The sequence below is a fragment of the Scylla paramamosain genome, unplaced genomic scaffold, assembly GCF_035594125.1.
Source record: "Scylla paramamosain isolate STU-SP2022 unplaced genomic scaffold, ASM3559412v1 Contig18, whole genome shotgun sequence".
Classification (NCBI taxonomy): Eukaryota; Metazoa; Arthropoda; class Malacostraca; order Decapoda; family Portunidae; genus Scylla; species Scylla paramamosain.
In genome coordinates, this window is record NW_026973683.1 from 1,005,001 (window position 1) to 1,032,500 (window position 27,500).

Here is a 27,500-nt window from a genome sequence, read left to right on the forward strand (position 1 = left end):
TACAGGCAGGGAAATTACAGGTTCCTTCTCTTCTACAGGCTGGGAGATTACAGGTTCCTTCTCTTCTACAGGCAGGGAAATTACAGGCTGTATCTCTTCTACAGGCTGGGAGATTACAGGTTCCTTCTCTTCTACAGCCTGGGAGATTACAGGTTCCTTCTCTTCTACAGGCTGGGAGATTACAGGTTCCTTCTCTTCTACAGGCTGGGAGATTACAGGTTCCTTCTCTTCTACAGGCTGGGAGATTACAGGTTCCTTCTCTTCTACAGGCTGGGAGATTACAGGTTCCTTCTCTTCTACAGGCTGGGAGATTACTGGTTCCTTCTCTTCTACAGGCTGGGAGATTACAGGTTCCTTCTCTTCTACAGGCTGGGAGATTACAGGTTCCTTCTCTTCTACAGGCTGGGAGATTACAGGTTCCTTCTCTTCTACAGGCTGGGAGATTACAGGTTCCTTCTCTTCTACAGGCGGAGTTCCTTGTGTAGGTTTCGAAATAACAGGCTCTTTCTCTTCTACAAATACTTGTTCTTGTGTAGACTGAGAAACTGCAGGTTCTGTCTCTTCTACAGGGCCCTTCTCTTCTACAGGTTTCGTCTCTTTTACAAGGCCTTCTATCTCTTCTTCATGGCCTTCTATCTCTTCTTCAAGGCCCCCAACCTCTGCTACAGGCCCCATCTCTTCTACAGGAACCATCTCTTCTACAGGCTCCTTCTCTTCTCCTGCAGGATCTCTTATTTCTCCTACAGGTCTTCCTATCTCTTCATCTTCAGGTACAATCTCTTCCACATCTCCCATCTCTTCTGCAGACTCCATCATCTCTTCTACAAACCCCATCTCTTCTTCTACAAACCCCATCTCTTCATAAATCAAAGGCTGTTTCTCTTGTACAATCTCATTTAACCTCGACCTCATTCTGGTCATCTCCTGTTTGACAATCCCAGGGGACGCCAGGTCAAAGGTCACAGTGCTAAGCTTCACCTTAGACACAGCGTGCGTGACCTCAGGGGCTGTCTGTGTGACCTCGAGGTACTGCTGGGATTGGGGGTGTTCTTGTGGTGGTGATGGTGGTGGAGGTGGTGATGTTGGTGGTTCGTCTTTCATATCTTGTGATTTTAGTGACGTGGGAAAGAGGGGGGGAGGTATTGGGGGTGTTAAACAGTATTCACCCTCTTTATTGGGGTGTTGGGGGTGTGGTGGTGGTGGTGGTAGAGGTAGGGTTTCAAATTCCTTTACCATCCCCACCAAATCCACTATTGTTGGGGATTCAGAGTGGGTGATCACAAGAGGAGGGGATGTGAGGAGTGATGGGGATTGAACAGGGCAAGGATAAGCCTGACACACTTCCCCAACCTCCTGGCGGGATGTTGGGGAGGGTGGAGGGGAGGGTGGAGGGGAGGCGATGGTGAGGAATGGACCCCAAACTTCTTGATATGCTGGGGGTGACGATGGGGAGGTGGGGTACTTCTCCTCCCCAACACAATGCTCCACGGACACCCCTCCTCTCTCATGTATCTCCAGCAGTCCCTCCTCGCATCCCGTTTTCTTTATTATACACTCATCGCCCGTTTTCTGTGGTGGTGTAGTCAAGTTCCTCGTTTTTTCTGGAGGTGTTGTCAAATTTTCCGTTTTCTCTGAAGTAGCTGGGGTTCTGTTTTCTGTTTCTCCTGCACTGTTTCTTTCTTTCTCTTCTTCGTTTGTGTTTTCGTTTTCTGTCTCCTCTACAAGCTGAATTTCTTTATCAGTGATTTCTACAAATGGAATTACGTTTTCTTTCTCTTCTGATTCGTCTTCGTTTGCCCTATACTCGTTTTCTATCTCCTCAGCATGTGGGAGTCCGTTTTCTTTCTCTTCTACCAGTGGATTTTTGCATTTTTTCTCTTCTACACGTACATATCCGTTTTCTTTTTCCTCTGGTTCGTTTTCTTTCGCTTCATGTTCGTTTGTTTTCTCCTTACCTTCGTTTTCTATCTCTTCTCCAAGTGGAAGTCCGTTTTCTTTCTCTTCTACAGACAGAGATTCGTTTTCTTCCATTTCTACATCGTCGATTTCTTTCTCTTCTACAGCTAGATCTACTACTTCCAGTCCTACATGTAAAACTACCCTTTGTTTCTCCTCTACAGCCACAACATTGCTCTCTTTCTCCTCTACAAGACGGTATTTTGCTTCCATCTCTACTTCATGAGGTGTCGAGTTGTCTATTTTCTCTTCACTTTCCATCTCCTCAACCTGTGAACATTCCCCTTCTTTCTCTTCTCCCAGTGAGTTTTGGTTTGCTTTCTCCTCTCCTCGCTCCTCCACAAACAAGGTCGCATTTTCTTTTTCCTCCACAACTTGATCTATTTCCAGTTTTTCAGTCAGAGATCCGCTTTCTTTCTCTTCCTTATTTGGTTTCTCCCCCAGTTCCTCCCCTGAGCGTGTGATTTCTCTTGCTTTGTCTTCCAGAAGCAACATTTGGTTTTCTTGTACTTCCTGGAGTTTGTGTCCGCTTGGAGTGGCGCTTTCTTTCTCCTCTGCTACTGGGCACACATCCAGCATCACCCTGTCTTTCTCCTCTGCACTCCTGGCTTCATCTCGTTCATCTCCGTGCCAGTCTCTCTCCTCTGCCTTCCTCTCCCCGCCAGGGTGTGCTGCGTCACGCCAAATATTCTCTTCACTGTCTTGTGGAGACACAAAACTTTCCACCACTATCAAGGGCGTCGCCCCGCAGGTGTCGTGGAAGGGCTGGGCGCCGCTGTCCTCACGCCCCTCGCCAGGCACACCGTCCTCTGCCTGACGTGGCGGGGGTGTGCCTGGGCGTGAGTGGCGTGGGGGGTGGAGAAGCGCCGCCCCAAGCAGCGGCGCGGCGTCCAGCGTGAGGCAAGACTCGCTGTCCACCTTCTTGAGGGGCGGTGCTTCCCCCAGGCCGCCCACAGGCAGGGCGAGCTGGCTCCTCGTCTTGCCCAGGGGCGGTAGGATGAAGCCCCCGCCTCCCTCCTTGCACGGGGTGCGCTGCTCCCCACACACCAGTAGTTGGGAAATTGCCATGGGGGTCGCCCCCCTAAAAAGGCTTGCCACTGAGGTCCCCATTGCATGGGGACCTCAGTGGCAAGCCTTTTTAGGGGGGCTCGACCCCCATGGCAATTACCCGGAGTGGCAATCCATTTCAGGATGGAGACCCTGACTGTAAATAGAGTGTTGGGGGATGGGAGAGGGAGGGAGGGGGGGAGGGGGGGGGAGGGGGAGGGGGGGGGAGGGGGATCCCACCCCCACCCCAGGAGCGACTCTGATGGCATGCCATATTGTGAGTGTGGGGTTGATCAAGTTGCAATGGGGAAACCTGACAGCAATTTTCCGTAGACTTCAGTGGCAGTCCATGACAGGATGGAGACCCAGGCTTGGGAAAGGGAGGATGGCGATTCACGACGGCAACACCAAGGGGTGGGGGGAGGAGGGAGGGGGGAGGGACGGTGACGGCGACACTGACGGAGAGGTGGGGGGGCGTGCGTCCTTATCCTTCGGCGACGATGGAATGACTAAATGAATCAATGATGGTGGGTGGAAAATAATTGAGTGAAAGGAGGGGGGAGGGTGTGGACTGGCGGCCAGACGTGGAAGTCGCCACACACACGCGTGGCTAGGGGACTGTGACGGCAATGCCGTGTAGGTCGCCCTTTCACGTCCCCCCCCACCCCCAACCCACCCACCCAGGGGCGACTCTGACGGCAAGCCATATTGCGATGGTGATCCTGATAGCAATTTTCCATAGACCCATGCTTGGGAAGAGGGGGGTGATTCACGACGGCAAACACCAAGGGGGGGGGAGGGGGAAGGGGGGGGAAGCGGGACGGTGACGGCGACACTGACGGAGAGGTGGGGGGAGGCGTGCGTCCTTATCCTTCGGCGACGATGGAATGACTAAATGAATCAATGATGGTGGGTGGAAAATAATTGAGTGAAAAGGGGGTGGAGGGGGGAGGGGAGGTGGGGGTGGGGGGGGGACTGGCGGCCAGACGTGGCAGCCGCCCGCCACACACGCGTGATTAGGGGGACTCTGACGGCGCATGCCATAGAAGTCGCCCTTTCCCTTTCATTCACGGAATCCTGGAGGGTGGGGTGACTGAGTGTTGCCATCACGCGTTCCCTCCGACATCTCAATACATCCCCTATGGTCAAGGTCGTCGCGACAGCCTCACGAGGTTCCGTTACCTGTCCATCCTTTTTACCTGGAGAAAGCGTCTGTGACGGCCAGGGCGGAGCGGCGGCCTCTTCCACTTTCACCGACCGCCAGCGGCATGGCTGACGTAATACTTATGTCGGATGGCGGTCTTATTACTATCATTATTATTATTAATATTATTATTATTATTATTATTATTATTAGAAAGGTTATGCAGAGTCGATGGAACATTTTATTTTTATTAGGACAAATACAGCTCATTGCTTATTAGGGCAAATACATCTCTTTCATTCAAAACATTTGCGAATTGAAGGCGAAGAGATCATCGTCATCGCTGTCAATGACGGGCGTAGTTTTAATAACTCTAGGAACCAGCTTCTTACGAGGGGCGGCTGGAGCAACGGGGAGTTTTGGTGTGCTGTCGTCCTCTGGCGTGTTAGGGGGAATATTTTTTTTTTTTCTGTTTTCCTGCGACTTCTTCTTCACCTCCTGACCCTCTTTGCCGCCTACTGTCGACTCATCTGACCGTTGCGGCTGTGCTTCGGTCGGAGGTGGCATCAGCGACTCCTGAGGTGGCGGAATCGACTGCGATGTCGGCTGCTGCTGTTGCGACTCCTGTCCTGATGGAGCGTCAGGAGGTGGGCTGGCCGGCAGTGGCGACATGTCGTCATCACTAAAGATCAATTTCTTCTTTGCAGGTTCTGACATTTTCTCCACATTGACATCCTCATGGTCAGCACGGCTTCGCTTACCCCCAGCATCGCCCAGATAGATATCAAAGCGGAAAGAGATGCGTTCTGTAACAGACAAAAAAAAAAAAAAAAAAAAAAAAAAAAAAAAAAAAAAAAAAACGATGAGAACAATGGAAAAGTTTTTATTTCCCCTCCCACTCTCCCTCTTCTTATTCATTGGCAAAGAACGTTAATGTAATTTACAATGGTGAAGATGTCAGATGCCGTGCAAGGTAATGGCGTACTCACCCGCAGTTCTCAAGATGAAATGTTTGTTAGCTTGCTCCATTCTTGGAGATGAGGCTTCGACGTCCGACTGGGTTGAGAGGTGATGGCGAAGTGACGCTTATCCGTCAGCAATTACTCCATATTGACCCCCTTTCCCACCCCCACCCCACCCCCCAATCTACCTTATTACCGCTTTACAGATGTTACGACATCTCGCCCGGCTGCCGGCTGGGCAAAACGTAGGCATGCAATGCGGCATATTACGAAATATTACGTATGCCATACGAGTAATTTTTTTGTCATTATATAGATATTGATGCTTTTTGAAGGTGGCGTGAATAATGCACATTGCACGTTTTAATGTATGCCAACTCAGTAGAAGGCAAAAGAACATGCAATAAATGCCACACACGAGGGAATTCAACCCCTGAAGTCGATAATTTAATGTGCTAATTTTCATATGTGGACAAGTTTGCATAAAATGATGTAAGACAGCGGAATTGTATTTGGGATGCAAGTTATAGCTATCGTAATAGCCTATGGTCTGACTTTGAAAATTAAGATAAACAGTAATCCAGTGGCCCATGGTCTTTGAGTCACTCAATGTATTTAGAATGAAAACGCATGGCTTCACCTGTTTTCTGGCAAGATTTATCAGATCTGTCACATGGCGATGATCGTGACAGCCTAAAAAATAAACTCGATCGCCCAAGATGCCTGCTAGACCGGCCTGTATTTCACGTGCATTCATGACGGCTTATGCGCGGACAATGCAGCGAACGTGACGATAATGATCAATTTCTATGACGCCAGTAGTGTCGGCGAAAAACATTATGACGCGGTTGTGATTACGTCCCTTGGCAAACGACAGATTAATTCTTAGATTTCCTGATTTATCCAGAGGGATGGCATTGTGCACGTCCTCCGTCACAAAGTTAAAGAAACATACTGTCCGACCTTTATTAAATGCATCAAATGTTAGGGAATTACGCGTGTCCAATCCTAGTGACTCAAGGGTCGTGTAAAACAATTTTGACGCGTGATGCGGGAAAGAGCTGCGAACGTTATAAATGGTCGCCCCGTTCACGGTGATATGTACATGTGACAGATCGGCGTGTTGAAAATATAAACCATTCTTATCAATTACGCCTTGTAAGCTGTCCATATCAACTATTGCCATGGTCAAATTTTGAGGTATGATTTGCGCGAAAGGTAATTCGGCAATCAAAGACGTTTGATTGGCGGCTAACACATACGTTTTATTGAGCGTTCTATTAAAAGTGTATTGCATTGGATTTCGAGTCAAGGAGTTATTTAACGATTCTAAGGCGGGCGGATGTGGCGTGACGCGGTCAACCCATAACTTAGCCATCTCGAGCTTAAATTTGAAACTGCTGGCATCTTGGTGTGAATTAAGAATCCATGTTTTGTTAGCCAATTCTAATCGAATTCTCACATCAACAGAGTCAAGCAGATAAGCGTCCAGACTTGATATATCCGAAAACAAAGGCGCAGTCATCGAAATGCCGTGCGTTTTACAATCTTTCATCATTTGTTTCTCGTCTTTATTCCCTCCCGTGAAATAGTCTTCATCAAATTTATTGATTATGCCTTTTGATCCATCATAATCGCGGTGGTAGAAGGCGACGCGACCGATAGAGTCAATTTTATCCTGAGGGATTGTTGTAATCATTTTAATGAAGGCGTGATAGTTGAACAAAGAGGATGACTCCACAAGCTGTTCGTTAAAATAACAAGCGCATGACTTAAACATCGTATTATTCAAACCATTACTAAAAACGACGTGATCGTCATCGTCTAGTGGCGCGCCGTCTGCCTTCGTCGCGCTAACTCGCAATTCTAGAGACAGCGTTGATAGATCCAAAAATTGCCCTGGAATACCAGGCAGTCTAAATTCAATGTAAGGATCGTTGATCCCCGCATGATTATTAGCATTTGCGTCTAAATTAACGGGTAATACGTCCAACTTTCCCCTCGCAGCGACTGACGATTCGATGGTATGCAAGCGATTCACCCGCGGAAAGTTCTCACTCACGGCCGTCAGATAATTGCTCAGGGGGGTGGAGGTCGCTCCACCCTGCACATCCGGACCGTAATGAGTCATCTTTGCGACTAAGCTAAATATTGAAGATATCTGCTTTATAGCAAGTCTTTCTTTTCAGTTGCCTGGTTGGTGGTTTTCTCTTTTTTTTTTTTTTTCCGACTCCAACTTTCCTCTTTTTCATTACTCGTCCGCCTCGAACTATCCTTTCCCCCACACCCTTCACGGCTGCAACACCTCTATTTCTTAATGATTCGCGAAGTCGCTTCCCTTCTAAAACATCTGTTAATAAACCTTTTCCCATTTGGAGCGCTTCGGGTGCTACAGTGCGCATGAGAAAGGGAATTGCTCTTTTAGCAAAGCCACTCAAAACGGAAAATAGACCGCCACCTCTTCTTGAATGGGGTGGAATAAAAACCCGGATGTCGTCTAAACCTCCACCTTTGCTTTGCGTAAAAAGCAAGTCGTATTCCGCTCGAGTGGGAGGTGTGAACGCTCTCGTCATGATGGTTGTCACGTCATGAATAAGACGTCGAGCATAATCACCAGCTATTTATTTCTGTCTGATATGCTGCTCCCGCCATGATCAAAATAAATAATAACGGTCACCCCAATTAAGGAATACATTTATACTCGATTTGTCAAACACACATCAACTTTATTTTAAAATTTACATGATATAGTTATTCAGACTTCCTCACCAGAATAGTTTCAACTCCAAAAGGTTGAAGTCGCTGCGCCAGCCCTTCCACCATAGGCAGGTAATTATTCTTCCACTCATCCTGGCAGCGACCTCTACATCCCAGTCCTTCCGGGATAATAATTTGCTCTACTTCAGCGTTCGCCATGGCTAGCAGGGCAATCTTTTTCAGGCAATTCTGGAAGTGTTGACGTCGATTCACGCTTGTATCCATCTTGAGTCCTTCCACGTAAGGCAAATCCTTCGACGTCGCGATTGCCTGTCGCGCCTTCTCGTTTCCCTCGACGGCCTCGCCCCAACCATACTGAGTCACGCAGGCCACCAGGTGAGGGAGATTTACGCTTCCTGTGGGAGGCGCGTGGATAATGATACGTCCTGGGTCATCTCTCGTGTCTGCCGTGGCCCGATGAAGCGAGTAGAGTCTCTTTCTAGCTGCATGTGTATTCTCGTATGGGTAAATCGTTTTGAGATCCCGCGCAATCCCACTCGGTTCGGTGGAGACGGCATTTACTGAATAAATGATATAACAGCGGCGGTCGCGGAAGATGCCATCGGTCAGCTTGCCCTCGACCACCTTCATCTTGACGAGTAATTGGAGGGCTGATCCACACGTTGAACCCTCTGTGAGGGGAGTGAGGGGGAAATGTGTCATCGCAGACCTTTATTCACACGTATTGGTCGATATTACACCTTCTGCGTAGTAGAATTTATTCATTCAAATTGACGCAGGTGTTATTTTTTTTTCCTTTGTTGGTGGGAAGGGATGGAGGGCGGGGAACGTATTATTTATTAGGGGATGTGGGTTAGGGGGGGGGGGGTGAACCTTTTTTTGACCATAACCCTCATCAATTATCCATCCGTGGGCCTGCACCCCTGACGCGCCTAACACGTGCTCTCATGTATTATTGATGTACTTACTCGTTTACAGAGTAAGATGGGGAGCTTTCTCATTTAATATGCTTCCCAGATGTCACCGACCCCGCCACCTATCAGTTTACTTCGTTGAGTCGTATTTCTGATGGCATCCGCGGGGAGTTGCGCCATGCGAAGTAGCAGTGATAATAATGGACGCTTATCGGGTGAAAGTCTTTTCGCGGCCCCCTTTTCGTGACCGAGTACTCGTATGAGATCAAACACGCTTATGCCAGAAAATGGTGGAAGTAAGTTACCGCGCTCATCCCATGAAATCCCAGGTTTACCCTCCAATAATTTCAAGAGAGATAAACCATATTCTCTAAAGGAAGGAGGAACGGCAACTCGAATCAAATCATCCAAGGGTGGATTGACAGGTGCGCGTGGTGGTGGCGTCACGGTGGCGGCGTCGGGGAGGGCGGCGGCCGGTAGCGGTAGTGAAGTTTTTTTTTTTTTCTTGACTTGTTTTGACGTGAATCGGTGCTGAGTTGCGCTGTCGGTCGGTTTAAACTTACACCTCTCGGCAACTGAGACGGGAACTAAACAATATTCTTTCATCTCTGTAGTAAACTTGTTATTGCCGACACGGCTATCGGGAGTAACGCGGCCAATATGTTACCACCTCGTTTGGAGATTAGAATCGCTTTCTTCTTGTACACGGGCGTCTTCTTCAAGGCTACAGTGCGAATATCACTCTTGAATTTTTTCAGGCGGTTAATGATGGTATCGTCGTCCGTCAGGCGTCTCTTCAAAAAGTTGGCGAATATTTCCGAGATGCAATTGACTTCGCGCTTATTCAAACTTTGCAAGACCTGCTTCCGCAATTTAGGGGTGACGTGCGAGAGGAGAAAAACCAAATCCTTGTACTTCAATATCAATGGTTTTTCCTCATCCATATCTTATACTAAGTCGTCCGCATCTATCCAGCTGTCAAATTTATCTGGGTACCCACGCCAGTGGACGAAGTACTTTCTCTTACCTCGCTCGACCTTCGATCGTAATATATCGACCTGGTAATGTGAGGGAAGAGAGGACTTGATTAATTCTTCCCTGTAGAAAGCGCCGGTCACGTCCTCCCCCGCCAAATCCCTTATGAAATAAATAGGGATTTTATGTGAGTAATCCACACGACTTATCTTAAAAAGCTCCTCGGTATTGTTGACGGTATAACCCTTATTGAATTTAAATTGCGTTCGGGAAGCACGTTGCAAGCGTACAATGTCTCCCACGTCTAATTTATGACTGACAACTTTCTTTCCCCTTGGCCGATTTAAATACATTCGTTTAAATTGCTTCCTGACTTGTGACAGCTCGCGGAGGCGGTGAACCTGAGCCGGCGTTTGGTTGCCGCCCAAACCGCGGTGTGGGGTGTGATTGTACGTATTTATTAGGGTTCGGATGACCCTTTCTGCCAAACTCGCCTTTGTTTCACGCGAGTAATTGGAATACAAGGTAATACCTTTCAAAGTTAGATATTTTTTCACTGCTTGATTATAAAATTCGGATCCCTGATCGGTAAAAAGACGCGACACGCCTGTAAAACTCCCCGACTCTAGAACTTTTTTCAGCGCTTGCAGGCTACTGTGTCCGGATTTACTTGTCAGCGTTGCCACTTTCAAGTATCTGCTGAAAACGTCCAGGCAAAACATGATGTATCGGACGCCGCCATTGTGTCTGTGCAGCCTCGCAAAATCGGCCAAATCGCAAGTTAAAATGACGGACGGTTTAGGAGCGAGAATTTTTCGTCGCGGAAAACGTTTCAGTGTCGGCTTGTGAAGCGTATAAGTGCGGTTGCCCTGCAGAAATGCCCTCACATCGCGGAGTGTTAGATTCTTATCCCTTTTCTTCCCCTCTCTGTAGAGTGCTTGCACACCTCCTAAAGCCGCAGGATTCGTCATATCCCGGTAAAGTTCGTCCAAAACGGCGTTCATAGCAGATAGACTTTCTCACAGGGTGACTCATCCACAATATTCGTGCGCAGTTGAATTTCTTCGGGTGCGTTCGGGGATAAATCACACAACAAATAACCGTGATCTCGTCTAAGCACGACATTTTTATAAATTTCCACAAAGTGTTTGGCGCGCTCCCTTCCATAAAGTTGCCTGCCCAGACATTCAATTTGATATATATCTCTGTTTTTCATAAGAATGTAATGTGAGGCATTTAAAGTTATCGTTCTAGCATACTTTCCGGGGAAAAAGACATTCTGTGCTATCATTATAACTGACAAATTTTTATGTCTCCCTTTGGTGAAAGCCTCTGCTATCGTTTGAGAATTGCCAGCCGTGAGGAAATTGTCATCTAATATCAGGAGTGTGTGCGTTTGCGGGTCGGCGTATGGACTGTTATCATCCATCACGGGATCAATAATTTTCTCATGCACTTCGACCTTATCTTTAAAAGGGGAATTCTGCTGCAGCGAATGCGATGAGACGCCACAAATGATAATTCTGTTAAATCCATGCTGATATTTCTCTATAATTTTATTGCAGAGGTGTGTTTTGCCGGAATTTGTATAACCTGCAATAATTATGCGTGCAGGATATCTGAAGAGATTCAGCATCTCTTCGCTAAATGTCTTGTCCATGTTAAGTTCAGAGGGTTACTAAAAGACGCTACGATATGTTTACAGTATTTATTACTTAACCTTTATTTACATGGTCATGTAGGTAACAGCATAACTAACCTCCCAGCTGCATCCTCATCCCTGCCTTCTAATTATGACGTGGATCTCCCCCGACCCACACCTCTTCCTCAACCTCCCCCCCTTCTCCCCCCTCTCCTTAACCTAAGTACAAATGTTCTTACATTACCTCCTCCTCCTCATCCTCCTTATCCCCACGTGGGCAGTACAAATGTCCTTACAGTACATGAACAATCTCCTCATTCCTCTCCTTAACTCCATACTCAAAACAAATGTTCTTACATTACATGAATGGCAGCTGCTGGCGGCCGCGGTCTCTCTCCACCCCTTAATTATGACGTGAATAATGTCATGGAAGGCCACTCCCGATCACGACACAACCCATCCTCCACCTCCCCCTCTTCCTTAGCCTACGTGGTCAGAGCAAATGTTTTTTTACATTACATGAAGGGTGTCTGCTAGCAGCTGCGTCCTCTCTTTCTCTACCCCTTAATCATGATGTGAATAATGCCGCGGAAAGTCTCTCCCGATCACGCCACAGACCACTCATTACCCCATCCTCCCCCTCTTCCTCCCCCTCTTCCTCTTCCTCCTCCTCCTCCTCCTCCTCCTCCTCTTCCTCATCCACCTCCACCTCCCCCACATCCACCGCCACCTCCTCTTCCATCTCATTCTCCACATCTCTTTCCCGCGGATCATTGTCGGGGTGATAATACGCCCTTGAGGTATAGCCATCGACGTGAAAGCGCTTGTCGTCAAAATGTGACAACGTTCGCTTTCGCATACGAGTGGTACAAATTTGTCCTTTCACATTCCTAATATTATAGCAATCCACCATCCCACATGCGACATTATTAAGTGTTTCCCTATACTGCTGATGCAATATATTTTGCTGAAGGTGAGTTGGAATGCCTTTACCTCGAGATACTTGCTTGTCATCTTCCAACAGCAGCGAATACATCTTTGGCTTTAATATAATCGCCTCTTTGATGAGCGTGGATCCGGTTTCAGATTTCAACAAGCCTAGTTGACCCTTCCGCTCCCCATTAAAACACGGGTGATCTGAAGCAAAGTTACTGGTGTCGAGAAAATTTGCCATGGGTCCATGTTTCAGTTCATCATTTAAGTTTGTAGGTATGTGCAGACTGAAAATGAAACTGTCAGTATCTTCATAAGCTAATTTAGCTCTCTCCCCATAATTAGCTTTGATGACACGATACCAAAAGTTGTACATGTACTTCTTTGCCACTTCTAAAATATGGTATCCCAAGTAATTTGGCTGCCTGATTTTAATCGTATTCTTACTGTTGACACATATGACTCGGTCCTCGCCTAATTGGTGGACCCTTTTAAAGGATGGATTTCTTGCATACTTCAGGAAAGTCTTTCTTTTTGTCACTAATTTCTGCTGGAGGCCATACTTCACTTCAGATAACATGGATCTACCATAAACTGCGTTTGACATCAGTTTGCAAATGCGATTTTTAATGGCGCACGTCTCATTTTTACGCTGAGCGACGTTCCTTTCTATGAAAGGTTTCAGGTATGGAGCCTGTCTGAACCTATATATAGCATGAACACATTGTATTTCCAGTCCAAGTGAGAGTAAAAGTTGCAGCAATTCCAGACTGATGAGATGATCTTTCAGTCCCTTATGACTGGCCACGAGTTTACGATTTTTCCTCCCCAGCTTACGACCCTCAGCTTCTAACAGTCTTTTACTGTACGGTGAGATGTCATCTTCTGTAATAGTCATGTGTGCGAGGCACAGAGGGAACTCGTCCGTGATCCGAGCTACGTCGGGGGAAACGTCACAGCTGTCTAAATGCAGCCAGTAACCGACGTCGCCATCTGTCGCATGATTCTGGATGCCAACTTCAAAAAAATCATCCATCTCTGACTGAGAAAGCTTTTTGATGTCACCCATAGGCAGGGGGGAACACATAACGCTTGCATATAATGAATTATAGTCCAGATAGAACACATAGGTGCCGGGTCCGCCGTCGGGTTGGTGGTTTGACTGCAGGTGTGGCCTGACGCAAGTTACAAAGCCTCCTCGTACATTTCTTTTGATCAGGTGATACATGTTAGGATCGTAAGGTGGATCAAGTTGAACGCCTGTCGACTTTAAAAAAGCGTCATAAGCATAAGAAGACAGTGACACGTAATGTGTCACGTCCAGCCCATAAAATTCATGCAGGTATGATCTATATTTGAGATATGTGTCGGCTAATAATCCCACATCAATCTCACAATACAGTCTTATGTAATCGCCTAAAGTGCGGCAGGATGTCATACTCCACACGCTTTGAGCGTGTTCATATTCTCCAGGTGGCAGGGCCTTCCCCTTGAGCGTGTCATAAAATGCCTCACGAGGTGGCAATTGTCGATCTTCTAAGCGGCCAAGGTCGGTGATGTACTCATAACAAAGAAACTGTTTTTGAGTGCAAATTACACGCCTTACATCCTCGGGGAGGTAATTCACCATTTCCTGGGCGTAACGCGTGCTATAGCCCGCCTGCACGTGACTCTGAGCGAGATGACCGAGGCCAGCATTCATAATGGAAAGCGTGTCCTGAAACTGCAATTCCTTAATCCTTACTTTCAATAAATGCGATTCTGACTTGGCAAGGATGTCCACGTGCGACTCTGGCAAGTGAAGGTCTTTTATGATTAAGGAGACGTCAAAGCTCATATTATGTGCCAGAGTGATGAGATATTTCCTCATGTCACGACACTGGAGGTTGCATCGCGCGCACAAAGCCCCCTTGTAATTATTTTGTGGTAATGAGTGGTCGTGATGTTTATGAGGTGGGGTTTTCACATTAAAGGGTTGATGGCAGAGCTCGCAGTGACGCTGACGTTTGAAGTGGGCTTCATCCTCCGCAGACATGCTAATTGGATAGCTAACTACACTTTCCTTGATGATTCCCCAAGCATTGGATAGGCTATCAATGAAATTATTCACGGGATCTTCACCGAAATAACTTCTCTTTTCCACGACATCTCCATGCCTATTGATGATGAGATACGAGTAACCAATTGGGTCATGTTCAGCTATCACACTCCTATTCTCCTTAGGTTTTATCATAGTTTCAAAATCAAAAAATGCTAAGTATGCAGGCTGATAGGTGTAGGCAAAATTTTTAAATTTTACTTTTTCACCGTCACCTGGAAAGAGAAGAGTTTGAGTGAAGTCGCAGTGACACTCGTGATCGCTCAAACTGACAGACTTGGGAACTGAGCTGAAACATACTTTGCAAAACTGATGACCCTCTGGGGTGGGACTGCTTCTCGTCAATTTCCGGTGCAGCTTCTCCACGTCTTTAATGAGCGTCATATGTTTTCCACCTAGTAAAAGGAGTGAGACTACAGTTTTATACTTCCGCGAGCCTTTTCTTGATAATGTTAAATAGTATATCTCACCGCTTTTTGTCAGTGTATAAACGTCCAGAGACAGACAATTTAACCTTTCTAACTGACTCAAGTTCTCCCAAGTCACTGGACTGCCTACTTTTCCGCGCGTGACGTATTTCTCTCCGCCATGCCGTCTCCGTAATATTTTTGGAATTCTTTTCCAAGGTACACCTCGAGCATGAAGTCTGAAAGCCGCCAAACACTGAATAACACAGGATGAATGTCGGCCATCAGGATTGAAAATTTCATTCCCTCCTCGCACGCCTCTAGGATAAGCAACATAATCTCCTATGCCACTACATGCGACATGCAAGCAATAGTTGATGAAAAAATTCTGTACTCTTGAAATGATAAAACCAGATCCTTCAGTCTCGCTGGTAAGGCTTTCCAGCCGACTGTTCAGCTGATGGATCCATAAATCAACAAGGTCAGGCACATCTTGATAGGTGATCAGTCGTGCTCTAAAAGCAATATGAATGACTCGATGTTCATCCTCGCCTAAGGTAGAGAATTTCACTAGTAACAGAGAAATGTGTGAAAATATTTTCAGGGTGGGGGGGAATGGCGAGCCGTGTGACGTGAAATATGATCTAATTTCCCGTATAAAGAACTCCCTGTATTCGGTAAGTAGACCGAGTGGATCTCTGCTTACATGATCAGGTATGTCATATTGATGTCTGGTGAAGCTCCTCATAAAATTTTCCCTCGAGTCAATTAACCGCGGCTCTTCCGGCATCCCGCGCTCGTCAAGGTCTGCATCCGCCGACTCTCCTGCCATGCTGCGCTCATCGTGGTCCGCCTCCGCTTGTGGCGTGTCTGGGAAGAAAAAATAGAAGTAGCAGCGACAGTTTATTATTATTATTATTATTATTATTATTATTATTATTATTATTATTGAATTGATATTTACCTTGTGTAGGTAGTGAAGGACTTGAAGTCTCGGAAGAATTGAATACGTTCCCCGATAATCCACTCGGTCCCGGCCGTGGCGAGTCTTAAAAAAAAAGAATATTAGTAGTGGCGGTGGCACCGTATTTATTGCTTTATTATTTGTAGTATTTTTTTTTTTTCTCACCTCTTCCCCCGCCTCCGCGTGGGATGTCGCCTTGTGACGTCCGCCGACGTGGGCCTTCTACGCCGGCGTTCTGCTCAACCTCAATCGAGTGTGAGCCTGTACAGGAAGATGTGCTCAGAGCTCAAACTTGTAAAGATTGACAGTCATTTCATCTTTATTATTATACATTCCCGCCAAAATAAGTAATAATGCTTACCAGAAGAAGCAGGATTGCCAACTTCGCAGGTGTGTTCTGGCGGTGGATGTGGAAACAGAAGTCCACACCGCTCGCATAAATCACACTGGTCTTCCACACATGAGGGGCAGGATGGATTAGTGCGCCATCTCCCACACACTTCACATAAAATCCGCGCCTCTGCTGTTCCACAGTGAACACCCATTTTCTTTTCTTTTTTTTTTCTATAACATTGTCAACACTTTGTCCCGGCCGCCATGCCGCGCGGGGAAACACTGAAGCTTCCCGCGCAGATGGTCGCGAGGCGCGTGCCTTGACTCGGAAGTAGGCAACACCTGCCTGTTTCATTATCCTCCACTCCACCCATTATCCCACCTTGATCGATTCTCTTCAAAATTTTACGTCCGAGACGCAAAGTTAACGTGGTCTTATATGTAACACGCAAGTAACACTGTTTTCCCCATCTTCAAACTGAATAGGTTTGCCTCTTTGATTAGCAATTTTGATGGCCACACTCTCTATAGTTGATGCAGAAAGTGGTTTATACGTAATTGAATTCGCACCTTTACTGGTGCTGTCGCCGGGGAGTGGTATGACGTCTAATATATTAACTAGTTGGTTGCCAAATCGCGAGGGGGAAATGATGTCGGTATAAACGTACATATAATCCGTCCCTGCATCAGCTCGCGGTACGTATTGAGCGAATAATTTTATGGGTGATGAGGAGGAAGCTTCGCTGGCGTCGGAAGATGAAATGCCGTCGCCAGATCTTTGAAAGTAGACGGTGTAGCGAAAATTTGGATTGAAACCCAGAATGTGAGCTATATGCGATGCAAATTTTATACTTATATCACTGTAAATACGATCGTCATTAGGAGGGACAATCGCGTTATTCACAACGACCCGCTCCAAGTCGCGGTCATAATAAATGATATCCGAGTAAGGGAAATAGATCTTAAAGGAGTCATTCAAGATTGCTTGAAGTTCTCTCACTATCTGTCCATTAATTGCCTTAGTTATGGCCGGTATGTTCTTATCGGTAAAATTGGAGATGATATTCCTTTCCGGTAGATAGGTATACATATTATATTCATACATATCAAAGTCTGACTGCTTAACCCGACCATAGAACGATATACTGGAATTTGGATCCCCTTCCGCAATGCAGTAGAAATATTTAGGGAATAAAATATTACACAGGCCGACTTCATAATCCCTGCCGGTGTCTAAATGAATGGGTAAGATTCTGTTTTCAAATTCTGTTGTTGTGTTGTTGGGAAATGACCTACCACCTGCAAGAGAAGATAGGTATACGTATATATCGTCACTATCTCTCAATGACATGTTTTTTAAACCCTGTCAACTAACAGACTGACTTTAAACTTTACCTTTTCATGACATATATACGTCGGCAGACTGGAGATTATGGCGGTACGGCGTGGATAGTCGCGACGACCTTGACCATAGGGGAATGTACTGAGATATCGGAGGGAGCACGTGTCGGCTATAATAATAATAATAATAGTAATAATAATAATAATAATAATAATAATAATAATAATAATAATGATAGTAATAAGACCGCCATCCGACATAAGTATTACGTCAGCCATGCCGCTGGTGGTCGGTGAAAGTGGAAGAGGCCGCCGCTCCGCCCTGGCCGTCACAGACGCTTTCTCCAGGTAAAAAGGATGGACAGGTAACGGGATCTCGTGCGGCAGTCGCGACGACCTTGACCATAGGGGATGTATTGAGATGTCGGAGGGAACGCGTGATGGCAACACTCGGTCATCCCACCCTCCAGGATTCCGTGAATGAAAGGGAAAGGGCGACTTCTATGGCAGGCGCCGTCAGAGTCCCCCTAATCACGCGTGTGTGGCGGGCGGCTGCCACGTCTGCCCGCCAGCCCCCCCATCACCTCTCCTCCCCCCCCTCCACCCCCTTTTCACTCAATTATTTTCCGCCCACCATCATTGATTCATTTAGTCATTCCATCGTCGCCGAAGGATAAGGACGCACGCCTCCCCCCACCTCTCCGTCAGTGTCGCCGTCACCGTCCCGCTTCCCCCCCCTTCCCCCTCCCCCCCCCTTGGTGTTTGCCGTCGTGAATCACCCCCTCTTCCCAAGCATGGGTCTATGGAAAATTGCTATCAGGATCACCATCGCAATATGGCTTGCCGTCAGAGTCGCCCCTGGGTGGGTGGGTTGGGGGTGGGGGGGGACGTGAAAGGGCGACCTACACGGCATTGCCGTCACAGTCCCCTAGCCACGCGTGTGTGTGGCGACTTCCACGTCTGGCCGCCAGTCCACACCCTCCCCCCTCCTTTCACTCAATTATTTTCCACCCACCATCATTGATTCATTTAGTCATTCCATCGTCGCCGAAGGATAAGGACGCACGCCCCCCCACCTCTCCGTCAGTGTCGCTGTCACCGTCCCTCCCCCCTCCCTCCCCCCCCCCACCCCTTGGTGTTGCCGTCGTGAATCGCCATCCTCCCTTTCCCAAGCCTGGGTCTCCATCCTGTCATGGACTGCCACTGAAGTCTACGGAAAATTGCTGTCAGGTTTCCCCATTGCAACTTGATCAACCCCACACTCACAATATGGCATGCCATCAGAGTCGCTCCTGGGGTGGGGGTGGGATCCCCCTCCCCCCCCCCCTCCCCCTCCCCCCCTCCCCCCCCTCCCTCCCTCTCCCATCCCCCAACACTCTATTTACAGTCAGGGTCTCCATCCTGAAATGGATTGCCACTCCGGGTAATTGCCATGGGGGTCGAGCCCCCCTAAAAAGGCTTGCCACTGAGGTCCCCATGCAATGGGGACCTCAGTGGCAAGCCTTTTTAGGGGGGCGACCCCCATGGCAATTTCCCAACTACTCACACCTGTTCTTCCGCGGTGAAGGTCAGCTCGGCCCCAGCCCGCGTCAGGATGGCCAGCTCCTCCCCAGCGGTGAGCCTGGCGGCGGCCCTGGCGCCCATCATGCCCGCCAGGGGTTCCCGCAGGGTCCTGCTGAAGGACTTGAGGCCCCACCTGACGGAGGGGCGGCGCGGCAGCCTGAGGAAGGCCCAGCTCTGCCCCCCGGGATCCGGCGGGGCGGAACACAGCGGCTCCCCGGGACTGTCCTCCCCCAGGTTCCTGACGAGGCGCAACGAGGCAGCGGACAGCTTGGCCTTGGAGCGCAGGTAGGTGGCCTGCACCAGGGCGCGGGCGTAATGCTCTGCCTGCGTCAGGTAACCGCCAGGGGCATGTTGTGCCGCTCCCCATCCCTGGGAGGCCGCCCCTTCGTCACCCCGCCGCCCCCGCAGGGAGTCAGCGAAGGGGGTCCAGTGCAGCAGCCACGGCAGCCTCATGGCGGCGCGGCACGCACGCCACGCGACGCTCACGCGACACCGCCAGGCACCAGCCGCGGGAAGGACACAAAGGGAGGGAAGATCACAATAGGCAGGTCACGTGTGTATGGTCGCAGTATGGTGGCGTGGGTCACTTTGTAAGGTCACTCCAGGCCGGAGGGTCAGCACGGGGGATGAGGCGTCACGCAAGGCTGCCCTACGCCTGCTGGGAGGTCAAGGTCACACTCACGGCCTGATGAGGTCGTGCTGTGGTTCACCAGGTACAGAGTGCCTGTGGGAAGGCAGGTCACTCACTCACTCACTCACTCTCTCTCTCTCTCTCTAGGTGAAAAATATGTTACTTTCTTGCTTATTTTCAATCCGCTGGTGGTTCTTGAAAGATGACTTAAAATAGTAGTAGTAGTAGTAGTAGTAGTAGTAGTAGTAGTAGTAGTAGTAGTAGTAGTTGTTGTTGTTGTTGTTGTCGCTGTTTTAATGTTCCGTTTATGCAATTTTCTCTCCGGTGTTCGTTTACCAATCAATAGTAGTAGTAGTAGTAGTAGTAGTAGTAGTAGTAGTAGTAGTAGTAGTAGTAGTGGTGGTAGTAGTAGCAGCAGCAGTAGCAGCAACAGTAGCAGTAGCAGTAGCAGTAGCAATAGCCGTAACTGTTAATGTTCCGTTTTCTGTTTTTCTCCAGTCTTCGGTCACCAATCAATAACTCCAAAACTCAAATTTGTGGGCGAGTCAGATGATTTGACTTGCTGTTCTTCGCTATTGTGTTGTCTCGCGGCCTGAGAGAATGCGGGGCTCAGGGGCGGACGCTCATTGGGGCGGGGCGGGCGATACTACAACCGCTAGGACGTGGAGCATAGCAGCTGAGATCCCCCGCGCGGCAACTCGCAGAAAACGGAAACTTGAGGGAAAATGAGACACAGTGATGTATGGAAGATAATGTGTCAGAAAACGTGTTAATTTGAAAGAAAACGGTAGAAGATCCACTCGTTTCGCTTGATGGAAATGGACGGTGATTAGCTTGTGAAGAAAATGGGACGCAGGGTGACCTCAATGTGGAAGAAAACGTGTCAACTTGTTATTAAAGAAAATGGGTGATCATTCACTCGCCTTGCTTGATGAAAACGAGCGATTAAGATAATTAAACTGATATTGTTGTTGTTGCTGTTGTTGTTGTTCTTGTTGTATGTAACGAATGATGAAGATGATTAGACTTGTTATTGCTGTCGTTGTTGTTGTAGTAGTAGTTGTTGTTGTTGTTATCGCTGCTTTAAATGCTCCGATTGAAGAAAACGGGGATAATCGAAAGAAAATGGAAGGCGAATAGAAAAAATGGGACGCGAGGTCACGTTAATATGAAAGAAAACGAGAGATTATTCCTTGGTCAGAGAGAATGAGTGGTTAGCTTGAAGAAAATGAGAGGCTGGGATGATTAGAATGTAGGGAGAATGTAAACTTGTCTTACAAAACTCGTCTTTCTCACAAATATCTTTGAAACTGTGCTCGATTTTAGATTTCGCTTCAATCCAGACGATATTTTCTCAAGTGTTATTTTGAAAACTTATCTTCGCTCTTTTTTTTCAAGTTTTCTTCAATATAATTTAATTTTCTCGCTCTTTCTCAATAGGTATCTTCAGTTTTATGTCTGATTTATACTTTTTTAAAACTTTTCTTATTCTTTTCTTATTTTCTCTTCTTTATCTTCTTTTTTTCAAGTTTTCTTCAATATAATTTAATTTTCTGACTCTTTCTCAATAGATATCTTCAATTTTATGTCTGATTTATACTTTTTAAAACTTTTCTTATTCTTTTCTTATTTTCTCTTCTTTATCTCCTTTTTTTCAAGTTTTCTTCAATATAATTTAATTTTCTGACTCTTTCTCAATAGATATCTTCAATTTTATGTCTGATTTATACTTTTTAAAAACTTTTCTTATTCTTTTCTTATTTTCTCTTCCTTATCTTCCTTTTTTTTCAAATTTACTTCGACAAATTAAACTTTTTGACTCTTTCTCAATAAGATAACTTCAACTTTTCTGTCTGTCTTCTACTTCTGGTCTTCCTAAAACACTCAATCACTCCACCACATTTATCCTGTCTTCTTCAATTCCTTCTCCTTCTATTCCCCAAAACAACTCAATCTACCACACTTTCTTATCTTCTTATCGCTTCTTTTATTCTTTCTTTTTTTTTATGTAGGAAGGACACTGGCCAAGGGCAACAAAAATCCAATAAAAAAAAATACCCACTGAAATGCCAGTCCCACAAAAGGGTCAAAGCAGTGGTCAATTCTTATCTTCCCGGAACACAGTCAGTCCAGCACACCCTTCTTAGTCTTGTCTCTTCTTCAGTTCCTTCTTCTTAGCACACTCAATCTACCGCACTTTTTTTCTTATCTTCTTATCGCTTCTACTGTCACTCCTCTTCTTCATCTGCTTCTTATCTCCCTGGAAAACAGTCACTCCAACACACCCTTCTTCTTCAATTCCTTCTTCATAGCACACTCAATGTACCACACCTTACATATCTTCAATATTATTACTCCTCTTCTACTTCTTATTTTCACTTCACTTCACCTTAAGTCACACAGGTAAACGGCGCACCTGTTCTGAGTTAATTACAAGTGCTCAGGTGGTTTTTTTTCGACGGCAGGTTAAGTGGCGGGACGGAGGGAAGGTGGGATGGAGGAGAGGAGGGGTGGAGGGAAGGAGGGATGGAGGGAAGGAGGGATGGAGGAAAGGAGGGAAGGAAAGACACGTGTTTTCCCTCCGGCTGTCCATCGTCAACTGAGCCCAGAGCGATTCTCTCTCTCTCTCTCTCTCTCTCTCTCTCTCTCTCTCTTGACGCTATTCTTCCTTCTTTCTTACCCTATTTCCTCCCCCTCTTCTCCCTCCTCCTCTTCCTCCTCCTCCTCCTCTTCCTCCTCCTCCTCCTCCTCCTCCTCCATTTTCATCTTCTTTTGATCATTCTCTTCCTATTTTTCATTCTTCTTAAACACTCCTCCTCCTCCCCCTCCTCCTCCTCCTCTTCCTCCTCCTCCTCCTCCTCCTCCTCCTCCTCCTCCTCCTCCTCCTCCATCAGCGTCATCTTGTGAGTTATATTGTCTGTATTTATTTTGTAATTTTCTCTTAATCTCACAAACGACTCAAACCGTCGCCATTTTGTTTTTGGGAGAGAGAGAGAGAGAGAGAGAGAGAGAGAGAGAGAGAGAGAGAGAGAGAGAGAGAGAGAGAGAGAGAGAGAGAGAGAGAGAGAGAGAGAGAGAGACTTTTATATTTCTTCTTTTCCTTTTCTTTCTTTTTATTCTTTGTTTTGTTCACTTTTTATCTTCTTCAGTATGTACCTCCTCCTCCTCCTCCTCCTCCTCCTCCTCCTCCTCCTCCTCCTGCTCTTCCTCCTTCTTCTTCTTCTTATTTTTCTTCTTCTCCTTCTTTTTCTTCTTTTATTTTATTATTGATCGAATATTACGTAAGTTTCAGAGAGAGAGAGAGAGAGAGAGAGAGAGAGAGAGAGAGAGAGAGAGAGAGAGAGAGAGAGAGAGAGAGAGAGGGGAGCTTTCCATCACACAACCCCTCACTTTTCCCCTCCCTCGGGAGTAACCAGGACAAAATCTGAGGGGAAAGGAAGAGGAAGAGGGGGGAGAGGGGAAGAAAGGGGAAGAAAGGGGAGAATTAGGGAGAGAAAGTGAAGAATAGGTAGATAAGGAAGGGGAAGATGAAGAGGAGAAAAGGAGAACACAGAAAAAGAGGGAGAGAGAAAAAGAAAGGGAAGTAAAAAACGAGGGGAGAAAGGAGAGAGGGGAGAGAGAAGGAAGGAAGGAAGGAAGAAGGGAAGGAAGGAAGGAAGGAAGGAGAATTAACAGAAAAAAAGGAGATTAAAAAGAAGAGGAAGAGAATGAGGAGCTGAGAGAGAGAGAGAGAGAGAGAGAGAGAGAGAGAGAGAGAGAGAGAGAGAGAGAGAGAGAGAGAGAGAGAGAGAGAGAGATCCCCTTACCTCCCCTCACATGACACATAAAATAAGAACAGTCTTCTCTCTCTCTCTCTCTCTCTCTCTCTCTCTCTCTCTCTCTCTCTCTCTCTCTCTCTCTCTCTCTCACGCACACAAGGGGAGAAAGAACGCAATAGAAAATGAGAAAAAAGTTTGTTGTTGTTGTTGTTGTTGTTGTTGTTGTTGTTGTTGTTGTTGTTGTTTTCATCCTTGTTTCTTTTTATTTTACTTTTATTTCTTTGTTTTTTGTTTCTCTTCTGTGTTTTTTTTTCTTTAATTTTGTCTTCTTTGTGTTTTTTTTTCTTCTCTATGTCCTTTTCTCGTTCATTGTTGTTGTTGTTGTTGTTGTTGTTGTTGTTGTTGTTGTTGTTTTCTTGTTGTTCTTCTTCTTAGCATTACTACCCTTCTCGTTTTCGTCCTCTTCCTCTTCTTTTCCCCTTCCTTCTTCCTCCTCCTCTTCTTATCATCATCATCGTCATCATCATCATCATCATTATTATTCTAATTAACATCATTATCATCATCATATTCTTTATCACTAGTATTATCATTAGTTTTAATTGCTACCACCACCACCACTACCACCACCACCACCATCATCATCAGCTCAGCACCTCTCTCTCTCTCTCTCTCTCTTGGTCTCATCTCTCGTGTCTTCTTGCCTTCCTTTCCCCCCATCTTGTGCTAATCTGGCTGAGCGAACAGGCAACGCTCGAATTCTGCTTGTAATATCTCTCTCTCTCTCTCTCTCTCTCTCTCTCTCTCTCTCTCTCTCTCTCTCTCTCTCTCTCTCTCTCTCTCTCTCTAATTTCTTAACTATTTTCATTTATTTTTTCGTCTTTCAAATATTTTTCTTAGTCTTTTATCTTTCATTCTCTCTCTCTCTCTCTCTCTCTCTCTCTCTCTCTCTCTCTCTCTCTCTCTCTCTCTCTCTCTCTCTCTCTCCCTTCCCACTAAATACCAGTCCTTCTGATTAGTGGTCCCGTCGTCCAATCAGGGCCTTTGTTTATTCAGCGGGAGCCAATCAGAATCCATCATTTTGAGATATGTATCCTCTGCCTTTAAATTTCCCGCTCTTTTAATGCCAAGGAATCCAAACGTTTATTTAATTTATTTTATCATTCAATCCAGAAGATGCGTTGAAGAAGCGACATCAAAGGAAGGAAGGAAGGAAGGAAGGAAATGAAGGAAATGAATAATGAACATAATAATAATAATAATGAACATATAAGTAATTCTTGGTATGTAATTATTTGGCATATAATTCTTGAATGTGAAACGAGACTGAAAAAGAGAAAATGTGAAAAAAAGAGAGAGAATGAGAAAGAGAACAGCAACAAGACGAGAAGGATGAAGGTGAAGAAGAAAAAGGAGGAGGAGGAGGAGGAGGAGGAGGAGGAGGAGGAGGAGGAGGAGGAGGAGGAGATGAAGAAGAATCATGCATTTCAAGTCTATTTTTCTCCCGTTTTCTTTTCATCTTTCGGGTCACTTAGGAAAATTTAGGCCAAAAATCACGACTCTCTCTCTCTCTCTCTCTCTCTCTCTCTCTCTCTCTCTCTCTCTCTCTCTCTCTCTAACAAGACGCGAAGGGAGTGATCGAGGGAAGTTTTACATGCGATATGTGAGGAGGAGGAGGAGGAGGAGGAGGAGGAGGAGGAGGAGAAGAATAGTAGTAGTAGTAGTAGTAGTAGTAGTAGTAGAGAAAGATAAACAATAAATAAAAGTACAGATTAACAAAAACAATTATAAACAAACAAACAAACAAACAAATCATCATCATCATCATCATCTTATCATTATCATTCATCAGGCAGCCAGTGATCGAGGCTCTAGTGTTGACGTCATCGTACCAGAAGCGAGAGTTATTGTACGCGGCAGTGGCGGTGGTGGTGGTGGTGGTGGTGGTGGTGTCTTTCCATTGGTTAGTTTCAAAGGCACACGCGATGGTTTAATTGGTGTAATCCGCGCCGGCCAATGGTATATCTCCGTCTGGTTCGTGTTAGTGTTGTTGTTGTTGTTGTTGTTGTTGTTGTTGTTGTTGTTGTCCTTCTTGTCCTTCTCCTTTTGTTTTTCCTTTAATATTTTCTTTCTTCTTTTTCTTTTGTTTTTTCTTGAATATTATTTTTTCTCTCTTATTCTTCCTCTTCTTCTCTTTCTCCTTTTTCTTCGGATTTTTCTTCGATATTATCTTCTTTTCTCTCTTCTTCCTTCTCCTCTTCTTCTTCCTGCTTTTTTTTTTTAATATTATCTCATCTTCTTCTTCTTCTTTTAATAAACTAATTTTCTTTGCGTGTGTGTACTCTCTCTCTCTCTCTCTCTCTCTCTCTCTCTCTCTCTCTCTCTCTCTCTCTCTCTCTATCTATCTATCTATCTATCTATCTCTTTCTCTTCAGTTATTACACCTTACGCAACCTAACCCATAAACACACACACACACACACACACACACACACACACACACTTTACCACACTCTTCCTCCTCTCCATAAACCTTCCACTGAACAATAAAAGAGAGATAAAAAAAAAAAAAAGGAGCAGGAAAACCACACGAATTACAGCACACACCATAACCATTAGATACATTAACCATTAACCGCGACCCTATAAAAAATACGATAGTATAACCCCGTCGCATTGAAGAAAATGAGCACACACACACACACACACACACACACACACACACACTCAAGAGACAAAGAAAACGGACTAAACATTATTAAAGAGATATTTTGGTATATAACATAATATTAAAGCCTCCCCTTCGAGTTTAGCACAGAAAACGGGTGTAAAGACGCATTACAAGAGAGGAAACTACTCCAAAATTAATCCTCTTCAAATATAACCCAGAAACACCACAATAAACAAAAAAACACTATGGCTTCCCCTTCAAACACACCATAGAAAACCAAGTCACCAAAGAAAACGAAAGTAAACAGTTATAATAAAGGGGAAACTTATTCAAAACTTACGTGTCGAGGATTTCGTTCTGTAGGGCCCGTAGTTTCTCGATGACTGGCTGAACTCCGAGCATCAGGAACTCATATCGAAGGTGGAGGCGGAATTCCAGCGAGTCTTCTCCCGGGCCCCAGCGTATTATGGCGTTAATAAAGGACATGGCGGCGATTTTAAGGGCCAGTTCATCCACGAAGTTACCGAAGGAGCGATCCAAGTCAACAATGAGTGTCTGTAGAAGGAGCAGAAGGAGAAGGAGAAGGAGGAGGAGGAGGAGGAGGAGGAGGAGGAGGAGGAGGAGGAGGAGGAGGAAGAGGAGGTTAATTTATGATGTAATATTAAGAATGACAGTTTTGTTTTCTTTTATTCTCATATATGTAATCTCTCTCTCTCTCTCTCTCTCTCTCTCTCTCTCTCTCTCTCTCTCTCTCTCTCTCTCTCTCTCTCTCTCTCTCTCTCTCTCTCACCTGGAACCTCGTCCTCTCCCAGGCGTGTTTTTGGAAGTGTAGCATCGCCTCCAGCACCTTCTTGTGTCCCCCTGGCAGAAGACACACGCCCCCGAGGATCTCCAGCACCAGGGTCTTCGTCTTAAGGTGCTCAGTGGTGAGGCTTTGAGAAATTACGTTCATACAAGTTGGATGCGCCAGGATGTGCTTGCGTCCGTTCTGTTTGGGTTAGGTAGTGGTGGTGGTGGTAGAGGAGGTAGAAGGGAAAGCAGACAGTACGAGCAGTAGAAGAGAAGGAGGAGGAGATGGAGGAATAAATTGAAAAACAGACAGTAATTAGTTGTAGAGAAGGAGGAGGAGGAGGAGGAGGAGGAGGAGGAGGAGGAGGAGGAGGAGGAGGAAGAGGAGGAGGAGGAATAAATTAGGGATTAATACGTAAATAGAGGTTCTGAAGATACTGCACACACAAACACACACACACACACACACACACATTACCTCACCCCAAACACCCAAAAACACCCCTTCAACACACACCCCAACCCAACCCCAAACAAACGCACTCACTCACCGAATTATTCATCAGAGCCTTCACACAAGCAATAACATTCATGTGGATGCTGGACTGGAAAGTTGAGTCGTCCATCTGCGTGAGGAACTGCAGGAGGGAGGCC

At 46.2% G+C, this 27,500-nt stretch overlaps 3 protein-coding genes across 5 annotated transcripts in view; all 3 read right to left on the reverse strand.

Moving 5' to 3' along the window:
- Positions 1-3,024, reverse strand: part of LOC135097378 (titin-like) — a 4,224-nt gene extending 1,200 nt beyond the window's left edge. The window contains exon 1 of the mRNA XM_063999223.1: positions 1-3,024. This exon is cut by the window's left edge and continues 1,200 nt beyond it. Within this exon, the coding sequence (XP_063855293.1) occupies positions 1-3,024 (3,024 nt within the window).
- Positions 1-27,500, reverse strand: part of LOC135097353 (disheveled-associated activator of morphogenesis 1-like) — a 63,550-nt gene that overhangs the window by 19,953 nt on the left and 16,097 nt on the right. The window contains exons 8-10 of the mRNA XM_063999160.1: positions 27,398-27,500; positions 26,848-27,045; positions 26,398-26,612 (exon numbers count right to left, since the gene is read on the reverse strand). The exon at positions 27,398-27,500 is cut by the window's right edge and continues 170 nt beyond it. Of these exons, the coding sequence (XP_063855230.1) occupies positions 26,398-26,612; positions 26,848-27,045; positions 27,398-27,500 (516 nt within the window). The remainder of the gene's footprint in view (positions 1-26,397; positions 26,613-26,847; positions 27,046-27,397) is intronic.
- On the reverse strand, positions 4,332-18,005 carry LOC135097349 (uncharacterized). Of its 3 annotated transcripts, XM_063999156.1 has the most exons (5): positions 16,122-18,005; positions 15,926-16,021; positions 15,761-15,844; positions 15,503-15,666; positions 4,332-4,953 (listed from the first exon to the last, which is right to left on the reverse strand). In XM_063999156.1, exons 1-5 carry the CDS (start codon positions 16,303-16,305, stop codon positions 4,837-4,839), a joined length of 645 nt encoding a protein of 214 aa, XP_063855226.1. In that variant the 5' UTR covers positions 16,306-18,005; the 3' UTR covers positions 4,332-4,836. The 3 variants fall into 3 exon arrangements, with proteins under 3 accessions (XP_063855226.1, XP_063855227.1, XP_063855225.1); XM_063999155.1 differs by lacking the exon at positions 4,332-4,953 and having other exon boundaries at positions 11,410-15,666; XM_063999157.1 differs by lacking the exons at positions 15,503-15,666; positions 15,761-15,844; positions 15,926-16,021; positions 16,122-18,005 and adding an exon at positions 5,137-5,251 and having other exon boundaries at positions 4,333-4,953.

Excerpts from the sequence above, each read along its gene's own strand:
- LOC135097349 (XM_063999155.1), bottom strand. The coding sequence starts at position 16,305 with ATGGGTGTTCACTGTGGAACAGCAGAGGCGCGGATTTTATGTGAAGTG. Across the intron at positions 16,022-16,121 it reads TGGCAATCCTGCTTCTTCTG|GCTCACACTCGATTGAGGTT; the intron begins GTAAGCATTATT and ends CTTCCTGTACAG. Across the intron at positions 15,667-15,760 it reads TCCTTCACTACCTACACAAG|ACACGCCACAAGCGGAGGCG; the intron begins GTAAATATCAAT and ends TTTTCTTCCCAG.